The 17,438-nt window shown below is 39.5% G+C and overlaps 2 protein-coding genes across 3 annotated transcripts; one reads left to right on the top strand and one right to left on the bottom strand.

The window, feature by feature from the left end:
• Positions 1 to 1,982: 1,982 nt before the first annotated feature.
• otol1a (otolin 1a) lies at positions 1,983 to 7,336 on the top strand. The gene is made up of 5 exons (XM_008433820.2): positions 1,983 to 3,143; positions 4,954 to 5,405; positions 5,478 to 5,567; positions 5,671 to 5,742; positions 6,211 to 7,336. The coding sequence occupies exons 2-5, from the start codon at positions 4,955 to 4,957 to the stop codon at positions 7,077 to 7,079; spliced, it is 1,482 nt and encodes a 493-aa protein (XP_008432042.1). The 5' UTR covers positions 1,983 to 3,143; position 4,954; the 3' UTR covers positions 7,080 to 7,336.
• A 4,285-nt stretch (positions 7,337 to 11,621) lies between these two features.
• On the bottom strand, positions 11,622 to 16,263 carry tal1 (T-cell acute lymphocytic leukemia 1). Of its 2 annotated transcripts, none has more exons than XM_008433818.2 (3): positions 15,617 to 16,263; positions 15,278 to 15,396; positions 11,622 to 13,531 (listed from the first exon to the last, which is right to left on the bottom strand). In XM_008433818.2, the coding sequence occupies exons 1-3, from the start codon at positions 16,180 to 16,182 to the stop codon at positions 13,002 to 13,004; spliced, it is 1,215 nt and encodes a 404-aa protein (XP_008432040.1). In that variant the 5' UTR covers positions 16,183 to 16,263; the 3' UTR covers positions 11,622 to 13,001. The 2 variants fall into 2 exon arrangements, with proteins under 2 accessions (XP_008432040.1, XP_008432041.1); XM_008433819.2 differs by having other exon boundaries at positions 15,308 to 15,396; positions 15,617 to 16,253.
• Between the last annotated feature and the right edge of the window lie 1,175 nt (positions 16,264 to 17,438).

Raw genomic sequence — 17,438 nt, 5'->3', positions numbered from 1 at the left:
ACTCACTCATTCTTTGATTACCCAGTGACTTACTCATTCTTTTATTACATAGCGACTCACTCATTCTTGGTTACGCAGCGACTCACTCATTCTTGGTTACATAGCGAGTCCCTCATTGTATGGTTACGTAGCGACTCACTCATTCTTTGGTTACGTAGCGACTAACTCATGCTTTGATTACGTAGCGACTCACTCATTCTTTGGTCACCCAGCGACTTACTCATTCTTTGATTACTTAGCGACTCAGTCATTCTTTGGTTACCTAGTGACTCTCTCATTCTTTGGTTACATAGTGACTCACTCATTCTTTGCTTGCATAGTGACTCACTCATTCTTTGGTTACGTAGTGACTAGGCCTGTCGTGATAAACGATAAATCGATTAATCACTCGATAAATTAAACCTATCGACCTCATTTYAATTATCTGCTTTATCGTATCTTCCTGCCTTTTTTTCTTTCTGTTGATGATACTGAATAAAAAAGTCTCATCTCCGGTGTTCTCCACTGACCCTCCCTTCTTCATTTCCTTAGTGTAATGTTCAGCGCACACTATACGAGTTGTCGGCCGACTGTCGGCCAGTTTTCAAAACCTGATATACATTAGCCGACAGAAATCCTAGGTATAATGGTGCAATCGGGTTCGTCATGCCGTGTGGTGTCCAGTCACCTGGGCACAAAATAATGGCTACAAGTCAAGTTAACTAATTTTAAAATCAGGCATTAATCAATGCTTTACTAGAATCTACCTGTGACACATGTGGCTACAGTCAGCGTAAGGTCCTGTCTGAATGAAAATCATTATAACCTATTTATGTGAAGTTAACGAAGAACAGYTGAAAACTTACCGGGTTTATCAACTTCGGTAGCAATTTGGCTCCAACTTCTCCCCTGGTCATTTCTATATTCTTTGCACGAAATGTTGAATAAACAATGTTATTTCCACAAATCATCTCCGATGTCCGCTGAACTTCGTGTTGTTCCATGTCAGCTGTTTGGGATTCCCCTCTGTAATTTCCCCTCAGAAAGCGCGGAGGAGAATCCGCGCATTCTGATTGGCTACCTGTCACATTCAGCGTTAAGCTCCCAGACAGGGAAAACCCCTGATTTAGATCGGAGCGGCCACAACGATCTACCGTGACCCACCACACACTGCAGGATGATCGGTTACGAAATCACCAGCCAGAATCTTAGATCGGTCAACGATCTAAGATTTTCATAAAGGGAAAATGGGGGCAAAAAATCTTGTGGCATGAACTATTACATTAGGTAGTGGGATGTGCCCATCTTCTCTATTTAAATCTAGTGATTACTGAAGGACAATATAGTATACAGACTTTATAATCTCCACTCTTTTGGTTGGATGCAGTATTTATTTCCACTTTGGCTTTATGTTGTTTAGTTTTTATTCAAGTACGTTTTTTGTTAATGGAGACTGAGAATWYATTTTATTTTTGTTTTTGGTTGTTTTGTTTGTTTAGTTTATCCGTTCCAGTGTTATGTGTTCTTTTGAAAATAAAGTGCATCTATCTATTGGAGGAAATAGCATGCAGTATTACGACATTTCCATTAAATCGGTGTCAGAAGGTCTTGAAACAATATTGTTTATAGCAATAATTTTAATTTTAATCGTCCAGCAAAATTTATTGTCAGGCCTATATATATATATATATATTTAGCTTCTTGTAGCTGTGTCATTCACTCTTTTAACAAGAAAAACAACATGCACCAAGAACTGCATGCCATAAATGTCACACCAAGCTTTTATTTCTTATGTACCCCAGAACCAACAGTTTATGTATTTTTTTTGTTAAATACAATGTGCCTAACATACAAATAATTGGGCCATTGTAGGGAAGCTTATCTCATATGGCAGATAAAGATTTAGCTAAAGCTGCTTTTGGCGCTCTACCTGCACAGATTTGTTATACGCATAGGAATTTCAATGTATTTGATTTTGTTCAACATATTGAAAAGAAGGTCAGAATCTATATACCACTTGACAGAATTCCTGCTGCAGAAATGAAGGATATAATGACATGGGGAATCTAAATACCTCTACTTATTTGGCAATGGCTTTCATAGTGCATTGTTTGAGGAATCAGAATTCCCAGTCTCAAGGTTTTCAAGCATAAACTTGCCCATAACCTCCATGCTCTAAAATTCAGTCAGATTGCAGCCAAGATTAAACTCATGCACCATAGACAGAGAAATAAACAAAGTTCTTTCAGTTTGGCAGGGCAATAATGGAATACCTAAAACTAAACATTGTTCCTGCATTTGAATGGCCCAGCCAAAGTCCAGTCTCTATGAAAAAGTACCAAAGACCAAAGATCCATTCAGTTTAACTAAGCTTGAGCATAGCTAATACTTTGGGGGTAAATCTAAAGCTTATAGCTGTTTTAGATTTACATAGAAGCTGAGTAGCACATTGACGGAAAGAGCAAACCTCAAAAGGCATTTGAAGAGATACGTGTGGAAGCTTGACATTAATGTCAGATATTCTGACACACTGAGATCACTTAATCGGTGTTAAATTTCCATTACGCTCCTCTGGTTTTCTGGGTTGATCTTTAGGTGTGCTTGATCAAGGAAGTAAATGGTTGGCTCAGGGTTTCCATGCCACCTGTTTCACGACATTGATCCTCCTCCCACAGGGTGTACAGTGATCCATTGATCTGCTTTGAAGTACTGCCAGACGGTGTGATCACTACCCTTTGCACTTGGTTTGTTATGAAATGCCTTTTACTGCAAACTGTGTCCGAACTTGTACAGCTAAACAAAATGTGTAATGCTAACAGAGCCTTTTGTAAAATTGCATGTCTTCCTGTTTTTAGAAAAGCAAATGTGCACAAATAACTCTTTAATAGTTGATGTTGTCTCAAGGGACCGTATTCATATCCCATTTGCAAAGAAGAAAGTCCGTCTTTGTACACAACCTGCTTTTGTTTCGTATCCATAAAGAGTCACATAATCTGTCCAGTCCAGCCCTCTTGCGTCTTGATAACCCTCCATGTTTTGTTCTTTCATTGGTGTGAAGGTGCCGAAGTTGGGCCACATGAGCAATAAAAAAGAGGGGCTGTAAACACCACCAGTCCCTGCTTGGTTGGGATGGAGTGAAGAATCATCACAATCTACATAACCAGGTAAATATATATTTTGTTTCTGGGTGCTTTTCCTTGCTGCAGAGCTCCTTTCCAGAAAAATTTTGAAATTAAACTTTAAAATAAACTTGTATTTATCACTTTAAAATATTAGTATTTTTCAACACAGATGGGCTATTCAGATTCTTAACTGAAATGGCATTGTGGTTAGAAAATATGAAGAAATATAAATTTTGATGTCAGCAACATGCTTAAGAAAGTTTTGAGCTATAAATCTTTAACACGTTATGAGCTACATTTCCCGTTATTTACACTTCTTGATTAGGAAAATGTTTCCTTTTTGTCACGTCGAGTCTAGTTTATTTGTATTTGTATCAGCAATAAGGCAATTCAAACTGCTTTGCATAATAAAAGTATGTAAGGCATGTGTTTTTGTGACAGATACACAAACAGACAACATATTACATAATGGAATATTACATGTGAAATTTTAATATATCGGTAATGTTTCATGCAAAGGGAATCTTCCAGGTCAGTGACATCAATGCACCCAGATTCTATCACAAACTCTTGCTGTTGTATTTGTTACTGACAAATGCCTCAATCATTTCCAATTTCATTAAAAGCAGACTTTTTTTTTTTTTTACTTTAAACTGAAATTACTTCTGCACAGATAATTTCAGAGTTTCTGTTCAATACAGGACTTCCGTCTTTTAATTTCAGTTCCACAATACGATTTTGGAAACAACAGCACCCTGTTGACTAGCAGGCTTTTTCCAAAGTGTGTCTGTAACCTGGAAGGAGAACGGAAGTTAAAAATTGCATGATGGTTTCTAATATCTGTGTTCAGTGCGTGTGACCTTGGAGTTTGACAGTGGTTTCTGGTCTTTGGGATTTTACCACATGCTTTCTAAAAAAATATTCCAGTTTTTAAGATCTGCATGCTTTAAAAATATTACTGTATTCAAATGTCATGAGTGCAGGGGACAGAAAAAATATGTGGACAAAAAGGTGCTTACGTCCTGGTAGCAACATGGTGGTGGCAGCATTAAAAGGTAAACTGGTCAGAGTTTATTGAAAGTTGGATGGAAATAACTGTAGAAAACCTGAGAGAGACTGTCAAAGCTTAGAGTCTTGGCCATTTGTTGGCTTTCTACCAAGACAAAAACCCTCCACCGGGGTACAATGAATGGCTTAGATGAAAACAAATTGCTGCGTTATGATAGTCCAGATAAAGTCCAGACAGTTCAGAAGCACACACTAGGACACAACTGAACACAATACAGACAAGAGATTAATTTACAAAAATCAAAATGGGAAAACCTATCATTATTCTTCCACTTCACAATTTTGTCCCTATTTTGTGTTTGACTAACATAAAATCATATGCAGTACTCTGACATTATTAGCTGAAGTTTGACACGATGTGGGTTTTTGCATTGCATTGTCCATTTAATGCCAAGAGTAACGGTTTGGAACAATAAGGACAATTGGAACATAACCTTTAAACTTATTCTCAAAATGAGTCAAAATACACTGCCTGGGATACAGCTATTCAAAGCACATCTATTTTATTCAAATATGAAACCCCTACTCATTAATATTAAACCTGCTAGTTGTGAAATATTTCACAGTAGTCCAAATTCATTTTAGTGAAAATTTGAATGTTATTTTTCATTTGAACGCGAAGATTCAACTCCACCTCAGCCTACATTGTCGACAGAACCGACTTTTCGATTGGCTTTTGAAAATGATGCCGTTCTTCTGAAAACGGGATTTTTTTGTTTTATTTTGCGAATCTTTGAAATAAACAACCAGTAATCCATCTTCTAACTTCCACCCGATCATTCAGCATGCCATCCGCTGATCTCATCCTGGTGACCACCGTCTTTATGGCCTTTGTTGTTACGCTCACGTCTGGTGCCAGGACCACACACTGGCCCAAACCTCAGAACACCAACAAGCCTCCTCAAACTGGGACCGGTGGTTTAGGTGGAGGAGGAAGGTTTGGACAGATTGCGACAAAAAACCCGTCTCCCTCCAGCAGCCTGCACACAGAGGAAACAACTGGGTTTATGACGGACGGATACTCCCTGTCCCCAACAGACAGCAGCACTTTCAACAGTGAGGCTTACCCTACCGAGTACCTTGCTGATGCAATCCTGCCCCCTGGAAACGCCCCTGGAAATTATACTTTTGACTACAATGAATGCTTCTTCAATATGTGCGAGTGCTGTCCGCCAGAGAAAGGTCCCAAAGGACCGACTGGTGAACAGGGGCCGCCGGGGGAAAGGGGCCCTCCAGGTAAGATCGGATCGTTGTTTTCCTTTCAATAAAATTTTGGAGGCCAAACTTAATTTCTCCTCTTATTTTTAGGGTTACCAGGAGAAAAGGGAGAAATTGGACCCCAGGGTTCTCCAGGACCAGCTGGGTTACCTGGGCTCAGCGGATTAAATGGCGAGAAAGGTTCAACTTGTTGCCGCTCTATTTATGCTGTCTGCTTGTCACAAAAAGTTCTTTTTGACATATGTTCTTGTGGGGGTTTTTTTCTTCACCAAAACTGCCACAGGTGAAAAAGGAGACCAAGGGCCAAGCGGTTTACCGGGCTCCCCTGGACTCCCAGGGAATCCTGGAGAGAAAGGTTTGTAGCTGCTTCTTTCAAAAACTAGATTTGGATCACCTGTCAAAACATGGCAATGTTTTTCTTTGTAGATATCCATGTCAACTAGGCTGCTGACATGGAATTGGTACCATGTCTGTAAAAATTCAAGAAACCCAAAATATACAAAGAAATGAACACATACAGTATGTCTGTAAATTATATGTAGTAAAAAAAAGAATGACACATATAGACCAATCAGGCCTATGTGTGTCATTTGCATGTGTAGACAGCTCGGGTTCTTGTCGACATGGTGTGAATTTCATGTTAGTAGCACCACTACAGATATATTTTGGTTAAAAACATTGATGTGTTCCTTACTTTTATGCCACAATATTTAAAATTAAAATGAGCAAACATACCTGTAAATGATTAAACTGCATCTCAAACCTTTTTTAATTTCTCTCCTTTTTTTTTTTTGTTTTTACATAAACTCCTCACATGCCGTAGGTGATTTGGGCCTCAAAGGAGAGAAAGGTGAAAATGGGATCAACGGGCTGAAAGGAGATGCAGGAGAAAAAGGAGAGCCTGGTCACAATGGAACTATGGGCACCGTTGGGCCTATGGGTCCCCCAGGGACAGCTGGGACAAAGGGTCAGAAAGGTGAACAGGGACGTTTGGGAGAATGTCTACTTGGTGAGAGAGGACAGAAAGGTGATCTTGGTGATCCTGGGCCTCCTGGTCCAAAAGGTGAGATGGGTCCTCAAGGAGCAAATGGCAGCGATGGTTCAAAAGGAGAAATGGGGCCAGCAGGAGAGAAGGGAGACGCCGGYGCAAGAGGGCCTCCAGGTGCAAGGGGAGTAGCAGGAATGAGGGGGGAGAGGGGAGTTAAAGGCGTACGGGGCCCTCGGGGCCCAAAAGGCGATCCAGGTGAGAGTSTGGAGCCGGCTCGTTCTGCTTTCAGTGTGGGTTTGTTCCCAAGTCGGTCCTTTCCTCCACCCGGTYTGCCTGTGAAGTTTGATAAGGTCTTTTACAATGAGGAGGGTCACTGGGACYCGGCACTCAACAAGTTCAACGTCACACTCTCAGGAGTCTACTTACTCACTTATCACATCACTGTGCGCAACCGGCCCCTGCGGGTTGCCCTGGTGGTCAACGGGGTGCGGAAAGTGAGGACACGAGATTCCCTTTACGGCCAGGACATCGACCAGGCTTCCAACCTCGTCCTGATGCAGCTCAGTGAGGGAGATCAGGTGTGGCTGGAGACCCTGAGGGACTGGAACGGGATTTACTCCAGCAGCGAGGACGATAGCACCTTCTCCGGCTTCCTGATTTACCCAGACTCGACTATAAAAGCAAGCGCTATGAAAAAGATTTGAGTACAGCTTCTAACTTTACAACTTTCTTACTTTAGCTGCTTTTCCAATTGTGGCTTGTAGAGGTTTTTTTCTCAGCTTATGTTTCTGTAAAATGTTGCAGCTTAAAATTCTTTTTTTTTTTTTCTTCTTTTTTTAAGTTACTCTGATCAAGCCAATTACTTTGCATGTTTTACTACACTAGGACACTGAGAGAGCATCATTTTTTATTTCAAATTTTGATGGTTGAAACTGCATTAAAATTATTCTGCTTGAAAGAACATTTATGTATGGATTTTCGTTTATTAAGAGAGCCGGTACTAATTTCATAAAGGATTTGGGGTTTCAGTAAGAAAATCACATCAATTCTTGAAACCCTAAATTACCCCAAGTAACCACTAGAGGGCATAATATGCTCATATTTGGCAAAAAAATAATTACTGGAGACCATAACGTCGCGTTTTGCATTAAAAGACAGGCAAACGGGTTGCAGAAAGAGACTAAAAACACGATATGACTGAAATTTAATATCTGAATGTAGTCACTCGAAAAAAATTAAAATTAACTTAGAAAATTAGGAAGCTGTCTGCAAACGGAGGTTAATATATCAGCCTTAAACATGATACTTGTCACAGAACTGGATGGAAAACACTCAAAATGTTATTTTATTGTTTTTTACTTGATTCACAAAGACTTGRTCTGACTCATAATAATTAAGTCGAATTATCTTTCTATAATTAGAATGGAAATATGAATATTAATAATCTTGGCTTACTCAACTACTTACATTTAACACATATGAGAACAAATTTGTCACAATAACTGCCAGGCAAACAGATTCTGTGCATGGGGGAGAACAGCCTTCCAATGCTCCTGAAAGACACACCAGAGATTTAATGCAACTGAAATACATACTTATTACTCATTTCCTTCAGTTTAAAATGATTTTAACATTACATATATACACGTGTGTGTGTGTGTGTGTGTGTGTTAATATTGTGCACACAGGTACTTTTATGAACACTGACAGTAGTTTTACTCATATTTGGGAAACAAAAACTCAAACTTATGGGTTAACAAAAGGAGAAATATGTTGTTACTATGAATCTGTGTATCTGTTCCTCCAGGTTCATTACTATCTTTAACTTTGCTACCAATAGCAGAATATGTGGTTGCTGTCATGGGTTTTTTTCCCCTAATTTAATTTACCGTCAAGCAGTTTTCACTGCTTGCCTTCTAAGCAGGACAGCAGTAGTTAGTTTTGTGAAATATTAATTTAAACCCCACTTTAATCAATTTAAGTTTGTTTAAAGAAAATTATGTTGCTTTTTTTTCACAATATAAAGGAAAAGATACAAAACTAAACCAATGATGCCTGCACACCACAGGAAGTTTTAGTAGTCTGGATTTTCCTTTTTGCTGATGAAGYCTCGTCAAATTCCACATATTGATGAATGAAAAGCAAATTACGCGTACGTATGTCTTCACTGACATTAAATAAAGCTTAAAAAATATGAATGCACATAGACAATGCAACAGAACCTTTCCCCTTTCTTGGATCATTTGAAGCTATAACATCTTTTGCAAACTAAATAATATTAAAAACTTTATTTACAATTTTATTTTTTGAATCACCTCAAGCTGCAAACTAGACATACAAAACTGTTTTACATTTTGTCAATCCCGTATATTTGACAGCAGTTATCCACATATAAACACCAAAAGAAAAACAAACCCTGTTATAAAAGTTTTTATTATCTTCCTGTTTCCTCCAGTTTTCAAATATAGTCTAATCATTAAGGGTAATGTTAACCACGGCTGTTGACTGCAGGGCATGAATACATATTTACTACAAAATTACCATGATATGAAACACTAGGAAGAAGGAAATGATAGAATGCTACATTTATGAATACCATCAAATGAGCTTCATGTGTTCTTCAATACATGCTTACAGAAGACACTACGGACATCGGCGGGCACATCATGTGGGTTGGCATAAAAGTTAATAGGTAGAAATAAATTAATATGCCTTATGCATATCTGTTTAGCGCAGTTTAGAGATATTTTGCGTCATTTCTTTGATCGAAAGATACTTGAAGATGTTAATTTTGCCTTAAAGATTTACCTGACTCAYAAAGAAAAAAAAAACACTGTCTATTTTAATACCAGGATGTCTCAAGGAGAGCATTCATAATTAATTAAGAGTTCTCCATAATTARGGGAACAGCATTTGTAGACATTTACGTAAAAAGAAGCAACAATGATACCTGTTAAAGAGGAAGGCCCATGACATCTCCATCCACTGCGGAAGAACCCAGAGTGTTTGTCAAATTTCCATCTTATTCTTGCTGCTGCTTGTGGTGAAGGCAATATATTTGTGTCAGTTTGTTGAAATGTTATTTTGCTTGTTTGTTTATGGACACGCGCGCGCACGCACACACACACACACACACACACACACACGCGCGCGCATACACAGGTATAAACGTGTGCAAGTGTCTAAGTGTGTTTGTACATTTATGTATTTTCAACTACTCGATGTGAAAATATAAATAACTACCTTGGCGGTGTGTGCAGTGTAATCTGTTCCCAGCAGGCTGGATTCCCACTGCGAGAAAGACAGTATATTGTTCCTGCAGCACCGCAGATAACAACTCATTAGCATACTGAATCATTTGGCTGCAAGAGCCACTCTGCCACCCATCTGCACAGAGCTGATAAACGTATACACATACACACTCGTATACACAGCTCGCACCAACAGATCCATGAAATGCGGACGCATACACACCGGCCCCGTTCGCACGAAAACACACACACACATACACTCCCTTGCTTTCAGTCCCTCGTATGCTCCCTCTATCCGTCCCCCTTTTTGTGAGCCTGCGTCTTTTCTGAGAGTCAGGAAAAACGGAAGCAGGTAAACGTTTGGCAGGCACCTAGAGAGCCCCTCGGTGGAGTTGCAGCTCAGCCAGAGCGGAGCGCAGGAGAGGTCTCCAAACACCTGGTAGTCTCTGATGCTCTCTGGAAGCAATTATAGCCTTTGGAAATATCTGAGTGCTCAGTGTTGAGGTAGTAGGACTGGTGGCATACCCTGTCGCGCAAAAGTTAAAGTCAACTTCACCCAAAAAGCTGCTTTTTCGCGAAATCTTTTTATTTTATTTTGTTTTTGTTTTGTTTTTTAATTATGTTAGTGAAACAACAGTGAATTTTCCACTGCTCAAGAATCTTATTCATGTTGAGCGAACGCTTGATCTGAACATCTGTTTTAACAAAACGCGCAGACGCAACAATGAGCAAACGAGCGCAGCGAAGGCTGTAAAAACCCACTTTCACAATGGCAGGATATCCTGCAGGTCAGCAAGCCATGGTTACCTCCACAGGAAGTTGTCACTTGTTGGGGGTGGAAGTGAGGATCGTAGCGCCCACTGAGGGAGTTTCTCTGAAGAGGTTGTGGTTTTAAACTTTACTCCGCGTTCAAATGAAGCGGGAAATAATTGCATGGCATGTCCGTTTAAATAAGTAATTTATGTTTTACTGTCGTGAAACAGAAAGCGAGACATAGGATCCTTGTGAGAAAACCAAATGTAAAAGATTTGGGATAGAAAAAATAAAAATAAAAAGTTCTCGAGCTATGAAGTTATCCAAACTGATGTGGAGCCAGGGGAGAAACTGAACTGAACTGAATTGAATAAATTAAATTAAAATAAACTGAAATAAAGATGAGCTGAGTTGCAATTAAATAAATGACGTTTCTCTCAGTTAATTAAAACTGAAGTGAATTGAGTTCAATGTAACTTAACTAACAAAACGATATCAACAGAGGTAAAGTGAACTGAACTGAATATCTGAAGGAGAATGAATCTACTAGGCAAAATGTAAATGAGTGAATGGAACTGAGTTGAAAGTAACTCAGTTTGACAAAATTATTAAATAGAATTAAATTAATTATACTAAGTTTAACTAAACTTGCATGAGCTGAACAAATAGAACTAAACTTAACCAATCTGACCAGACATAAAGACTCAGCTGAACTGATCAAAACCGAATTTGACTGTATTTAGCTGGAGTGAAATGATCTGAACTGAATTGAATTGAAATTAAGTAATCTGAATATAAGCACTGAACTTAGTCAAAATGAGTTCAATTGAATTTAATTGATTTGAATTGTGCTGGTGCTGTGCAGTGGTGCAGTTGGTAGAACTGCTGCCTTTCAAAACTGTCCTGGATTCAAACATAGAGACTTTCTGCACATTYATTGGTTCTCTCTGGGTACTCCGACTTCCCCCAACAGACAAAAACATGACTGCTAGGTTTATTTATCTTTCTGTATTGTCCTTAGTGTGCATGCATGGTTATTTGTCCTGTCTGTTTCTCTGTGGCCCTGCAATGTACTGGTGACCTGTCCATGGTCTACCCAACCTCTCGCCCAATTGCTGCTGGAGATAGKCACCAGCCCCTGCAAGGATAAGCGGCCATACAGAATGGATGAGCTAAACCCAAATGATAGCGGAATAAAACTGTAACACAAACATGTTAAAATGAATACACACCACAGAAAAATTCAAATTTTCTCTGTATATTTTATTCTGTTTTTTGTATAAAATCCATCCCTTTAACATTGTAATATATTTATAGATACAGCTATCATACAACAAATATGTCATTACCAAACGTACAATGTCCCTTTACTGTAATTCATAAAATACCAAAGGTACCAAGATAAGCTACCAGATTCTGCTACAAAAGCAGAACAACCAACAACAGTGAGCAACACTTCCAGAAAACTGCTGGTGTTCACATGGTATTAATACTGCAAAGTGGTGGTGGTGGGAGGGGGGGGGGKAGCTGTGGTGGGAGTGTACGTGTACACGTAAAATGCGGAAACGAAAGGGACTTATTTGTGTACCTTGCTAAACTACATTTGCATTATAGTTTAAAAAAAAAGAAAACATTAAAACATTCATATCAAAAGGACTTAATGAGTCATCTCAAGATTTCATCTGACCCCTGCTTTTGTACACTTTAAGAGCACTATTTATATTGTACCTCCACAACAATTCAAATACATGTGGTTTTTATTCACACACAGCGTAATTGTTTGACTATTGAAATATTTGGCTTGATTTTCTAATCACCGGGTGTGACAGAAGCGGTACCACATTTGATGTACTTCCATCTATATGTTCACTTGTTATAGCGTCACGTGTAGAGTTGAATTTCTTTTCTCCCTTCTTCTCGAATCCTGTCTCTTTAAAGAGAGTTTTGATAGCAAACCCATTCACAAACACACTATGGTACATCTGAAACCTCGTGACTGGAAAGTCACTGTTATTATATTTTGCAGTGGAAATATAATACTATTTACAATACATACGTAACTGCATCAGAGTCCCACCTGTTCACTGTGTTAACAGCCTCTCGCAAACATTTATTTTATTATTATTATTCTGTCCTATGAAACTTGTTCCACTTACGTCTTTATGTTTATATGTCTTGGCATTTTGGACCAGGCTCCCTGCAAAACTGTTCAAGCAAAGTGGATCAATACCATATTATGCACCATTTTGCAATCAATGGCGACTGCAAATTTAGCCCAAAATGAACTCCTTACGCTTAACATCCTCTAAATAACGAGTGTTTGATTTAAAATGTTTTCTTTCGTTCAGTTTTTTTTTTTWATATAGTTTCATTTCAGAGGGTTTCTTTGGAACTTTCAACGCGTAGAAGCTTATAGTCTGCAAGGTTGGTCAAGAACATGGCACATGCACGATTTACAAGTTCAAATTTAAACCACGGTATTTATCGTCTTTCCCTTTCGAGTGAGATAACGCTTCCTAAACTGATTACTCCAAGGTGAAAGGTGTTTAAGGTGTTCCAAACCATCTGTAATTGCTCTTCTCTAGTCTTTGATGTCATGACTGTGCTCTCCTGGCGTCAGCATCATCGTCGAGTGGAACCATCTAATGGGCGTCCGTTGCGCCTCAGATCTCTAGCCGCTAGATGCAGAGAGGGTCCGCGGGATGCTGTTAGAGTCCTTGTAGCCGGTGGTGAGTCCTGGTCCTCCATGAAGCTCTCGGGACTCCCCTCCCCATCCCCATCAGGTAGGCTACCACAGCTGGAGCCTGGTGACATTGTCTCCAGAAGATCATCCCTCGCTAGGCCCACCACGGTTTCTTGATGCGGCGCACCCTGAGGGCCTCCCTCGTGGGTTGGGACACCAACCAGCAGCCCCGTGTCTCCGTCAGTGCTGTTGCCAACATTTCGCCCTCCGTCCTGGTCCTCCAGGAGGTTGGAGAGGAAGCTAATGTACTTCATAGCAAGTCTCAGGATCTCGTTTTTGCTCAGCTTCTTGTCCGGAGGGTGAGTGGGGATGAGTTTGCGGAGCTCCGCAAACGCACCATTTACATTCTGTTGCCGCCAACGCTCACGGCTGTTTGTGAAAATGCGACGCACAATCTTAGGCTGGCCAGCTGTTGGAGAGGACGGAAAGAAAGAAAAATACTTATATAAGGAGTCTAAGGTGACGCAGCAGTGAAGCAGCTAAAACATGACATTTTCAAAAGCAAACAAGTTATAAAGAGTGTAAAAAGTGTAGCAGCAAAAAGGGTGCACAATATTTGTAAGGAGAMAAATAATAGAAAACAACCGCAGTAATCAACATTTGCACTCGATATAACCRAGGATTATTATATATAAGACAATATTGATTTACTGTAGCTCGACAAACCTCAAGAATAATTGGCATTTGGAAGGGTCTGTTTACCACATCCTGAAATAAATTATTTATTTATGTATAGGTTGCAAAAAATAATAATTTGCAACATTCACATAAAAGTAGCGAAACTGTCCTCTGTATTCATTTTTTATTTTATTTGCCAAACCTCAAGAATAAAGATAGTTTCTGATTTTGAGTTAACTATATACTGCAATCTGTTGAATTTGCATTCGTCTAMACACACTTGAAAGCTTCTCTGAAGATAGGGAAATAAAACTTTATTTGAAATATTCAACTCTATCCGTTACATGCTGGTTGCAACACYATCTTTTGATCTGCCATAAAGTTTTAACAACACAAGATTTTGCTTGCAGAAATCTCAAAAGCAAAATATGTTTGGGTTGATCACTTAGCCCTGTTCTGCAATCCATAATCAGTTTTATTTATTTAAACACACTTCTTTGACTTCTTTGAAGATAGCTAAAAATAATAATAATAATTTTTAAAAAAACGCCCAAAATACCCAGCCTCAAATATCAAATAGATGTTGAAAAGCTTTAGGAGTGGATGTTAACTCCTTTCTGAAATCTAGGATTTTWWAAAAATTTTAATCAGATAGACTCGAATGCTTTTTGCATGTAAAAGTATGATCTAAAAGATTTGACTTTCAATTGTGGATTTTAGGAATAAAAGAAGAAAGTGCTTCTGTCTGTCGTACTGCAACAATAAAATGTGTATTATAGGGGAGTGTTTAACTCCATCATTAAAACTATGAAATTCATTTAACTTTTATTTACATCATCTTCAAAGCTTAGATACAGGTAACAAACAACCTTAAATATCTAGCAAAACTGTCCTCAGTACAAACAGATTTTTAAGGGTATGAGAAAACACTAATTTTTCTTGCCAAATCTCAAGAAAATGTGTTTGGGAGGGTATCCCATTCTGCAATTCATAAATTTTTTTTACATTTTTTTATTTTATTTAGACACACTGAGAAGCTTCTCTGCAGGTAGTCATATTATTCCACCCCCAATAGATGTGTCTTTTTTTGTTTATTGTTGCTCTTGGAACACACCCAGCCTATCTTAATCCTTCAGCCCACTCTGCAGTAAAACCTTGGCATGGAGGCAGCAGCACCCGCAATTCTCCTCCCCTTTATGACAGTGAGTGGGCAGCACTGGAGAGGATGTTTCAAATCAAATCAAGTCCAAATTTGCCTAAGAATGGCTTGTTTTAATTATACGCAGGTACAAAGTAATTTGTTCCGTGAAGTAAGATTTTGCAATTCTCACTGGTTGAACTCTTTTCTTCTTTTTTTTTTCCTCTAACCCCCTCTTTGCAACGCATCTTCTGCAACTCTCGGATTGGGAATAGTGTACATTCCATGTCAAGGGATGAATGACAATGGAGATGAGGGAGGGACACTTGGGGGGGGGGGACGTGGAGGGGAAGAGGGACTGTTCTGGCAGAAGGAGCACACAGCAGAAGTGCATCTTACCATACTTATAAAGATCTAAAATGCGCCTACCCTCGTCGAGTTCAACCTCATAAGGCGCCGGGCGGCGCTTTACCCTGTTGCTGGGGTACATGCTGTACTGCTCTGACTCTCCTCCAAGACTATAAAAAASAMAMAAAAAAAAAAGAAAAWAAGAAAATAARTACAGGTTAATTGATGTGGCAATGTGAGAAAACTCGGATTTCATCAGGAAAAAGCATCGCTGCGTCACATCAAAAGTTTTTACACCCAGAACCCAGATGCGAAAGTRCATTTTGCCTTAACAAGTTTCCGTCCAAACGTCAAAGATAAAACGTGCATTTAAAACAGTCTATAAGGTACCTGTTGATGGCGGCGAGAGGCTGCGCCAGATTGTAGAGCATCGCCCGGGCCGGGACAGGGAACGCGTTTGGGCTCAGCTGGACCATTCGAGCGTCGTCTCGGTGCGGCGGCGGCAGCGGCAGCGGTGGAGGTCTGCGAAGTTCCGTGATCGGCACCAAATGGCTCTCCGTCCTCTGCTCCAGTGCTTTTATAGCGTCCCTCCTGGAGAGCTCGATCACCGGCACTTCCCTTTTCAGGTCAAGGGCGTTGAGAGAGGCAGTTTCCCTGGCAACGCCGTTGATGATGATGCTGATGCTGGTCCCGTTGCTCGAGTTCTGCAGCGGAACGTCATCCGTCTCCTCAGCCCCTTTGAAGCTCCCTCCCCTCTCCTTGTCCGCGTCCTCCTCCTCCTCCTCCTCCTTCACTCTCTCATTGGCATCCCCCTCCTCCCCTCTTTCTATCCTCGGCTTCTCTTCYTCCTTGTATCCGTTGTGTCTGGAGATGATGGCCGAGTCTTCTCGCTTTCCAGGACCGGATCCCGCRTCGGGACTTCCAGGGCAAAGCTCCTGCTCCCGTTTTTCCATCATTTTTGAACCGTGACCCGCTTTTACAGTCCCACAATGTCCTAAGTGAAAATGTCCTCGATTAATATAATCGTTATCTTACACAGCAAGCATTTGCTCTAGTTAAAATCTTAAATAAGAGTTCCCTTGAATGATTTTTTTTTTTTTTTGGTTTTACGAAGCCTTTATAATTATCCAGACATTGTTAACAATTACCACGTTTAGACAATGTTTGAGTTAATATGAATAAAAATAAATAAATAAATAAACGTTTTAAGTTGGAATAAACCGTTTTATTTCCTTTTGGTCAATAGATTTTTCTCTCTGAAAGAAACAACAACATATCTATCGGACGGTCTTTTTTAACTGAAAGTTTTTTTTATATAACATGTAATGTTTTTTTGTTTTTTTTGTGGTCAGTTTACCAAAAAAAAAAAAAAATCACCTTTGCAAACAACAACAAAACCTGACTGTACAGGTCGAGCATTCGGTCTTAATGTTAAAATTCCTTACTGTCTAAATTCGGCAGACTCGAATAGGTTAAATAATTTCCTAATCATATGAGCTTCGAGAGGTATTTTTATTTGCGCAATGTCCGGTAAGTTATACTTTATAATACTGTGCTTGATTCACGACAATGCAGCCCACAAAGAGACGTGTCTTTTCAAGTGAGACAAAAAAAAAGTCTAATTGTAATTCGCGTTTTGTAAATTAAAGAGTATATTATTGTAGCTCTTTATTCATGGGTGAAATGTTCATAAATAACGTAGACACTATCTACACGGGAGCTTATAGGCTATTTCTGCGTCGAAATAAAATMTTTCCTCCTTTTCTTCTCGCTAGTTCTGAAATATTCCAAAGTAGCTCGGATTGGGTCGTTTTATTAGCAATAGCAGCTAGAAATTAATTTGTAGATGTATTTTTTATGTATTTACTGGGAAGGCCATAATGCTATTATTGCTACAAGGGAGCGCTAAGGTTTTGACATTCTGTTTATCACCCAGTATATATCCGCGTAAGGTGCTTTCAGGAGTAATCTAATGGAAAAAAAAGCTCTGCAAATATGAAAAACGAACAACAGACTGATTATAATAGACGCGTTTTTTTTTTTTTACTGTTTCTAGGGATTCTCCTATAGGCCTCGCATCCGTCCCCCTCACTCTCCCCCCCACACATCCCCCAGTCTCAGCTCGATCGGACAAAACTAGAAAATATAGACTAAATATGTCGCTCATTACAACAACACAATAAACCCAACCGTATCCCTACCGCAACAAGAG

This window comes from Poecilia reticulata, linkage group LG17, assembly GCF_000633615.1.
Source record: "Poecilia reticulata strain Guanapo linkage group LG17, Guppy_female_1.0+MT, whole genome shotgun sequence".
NCBI classification, from domain to species: Eukaryota; Metazoa; Chordata; class Actinopteri; order Cyprinodontiformes; family Poeciliidae; genus Poecilia; species Poecilia reticulata.
This window is presented reverse-complemented; position numbering and strand designations above follow the sequence as displayed.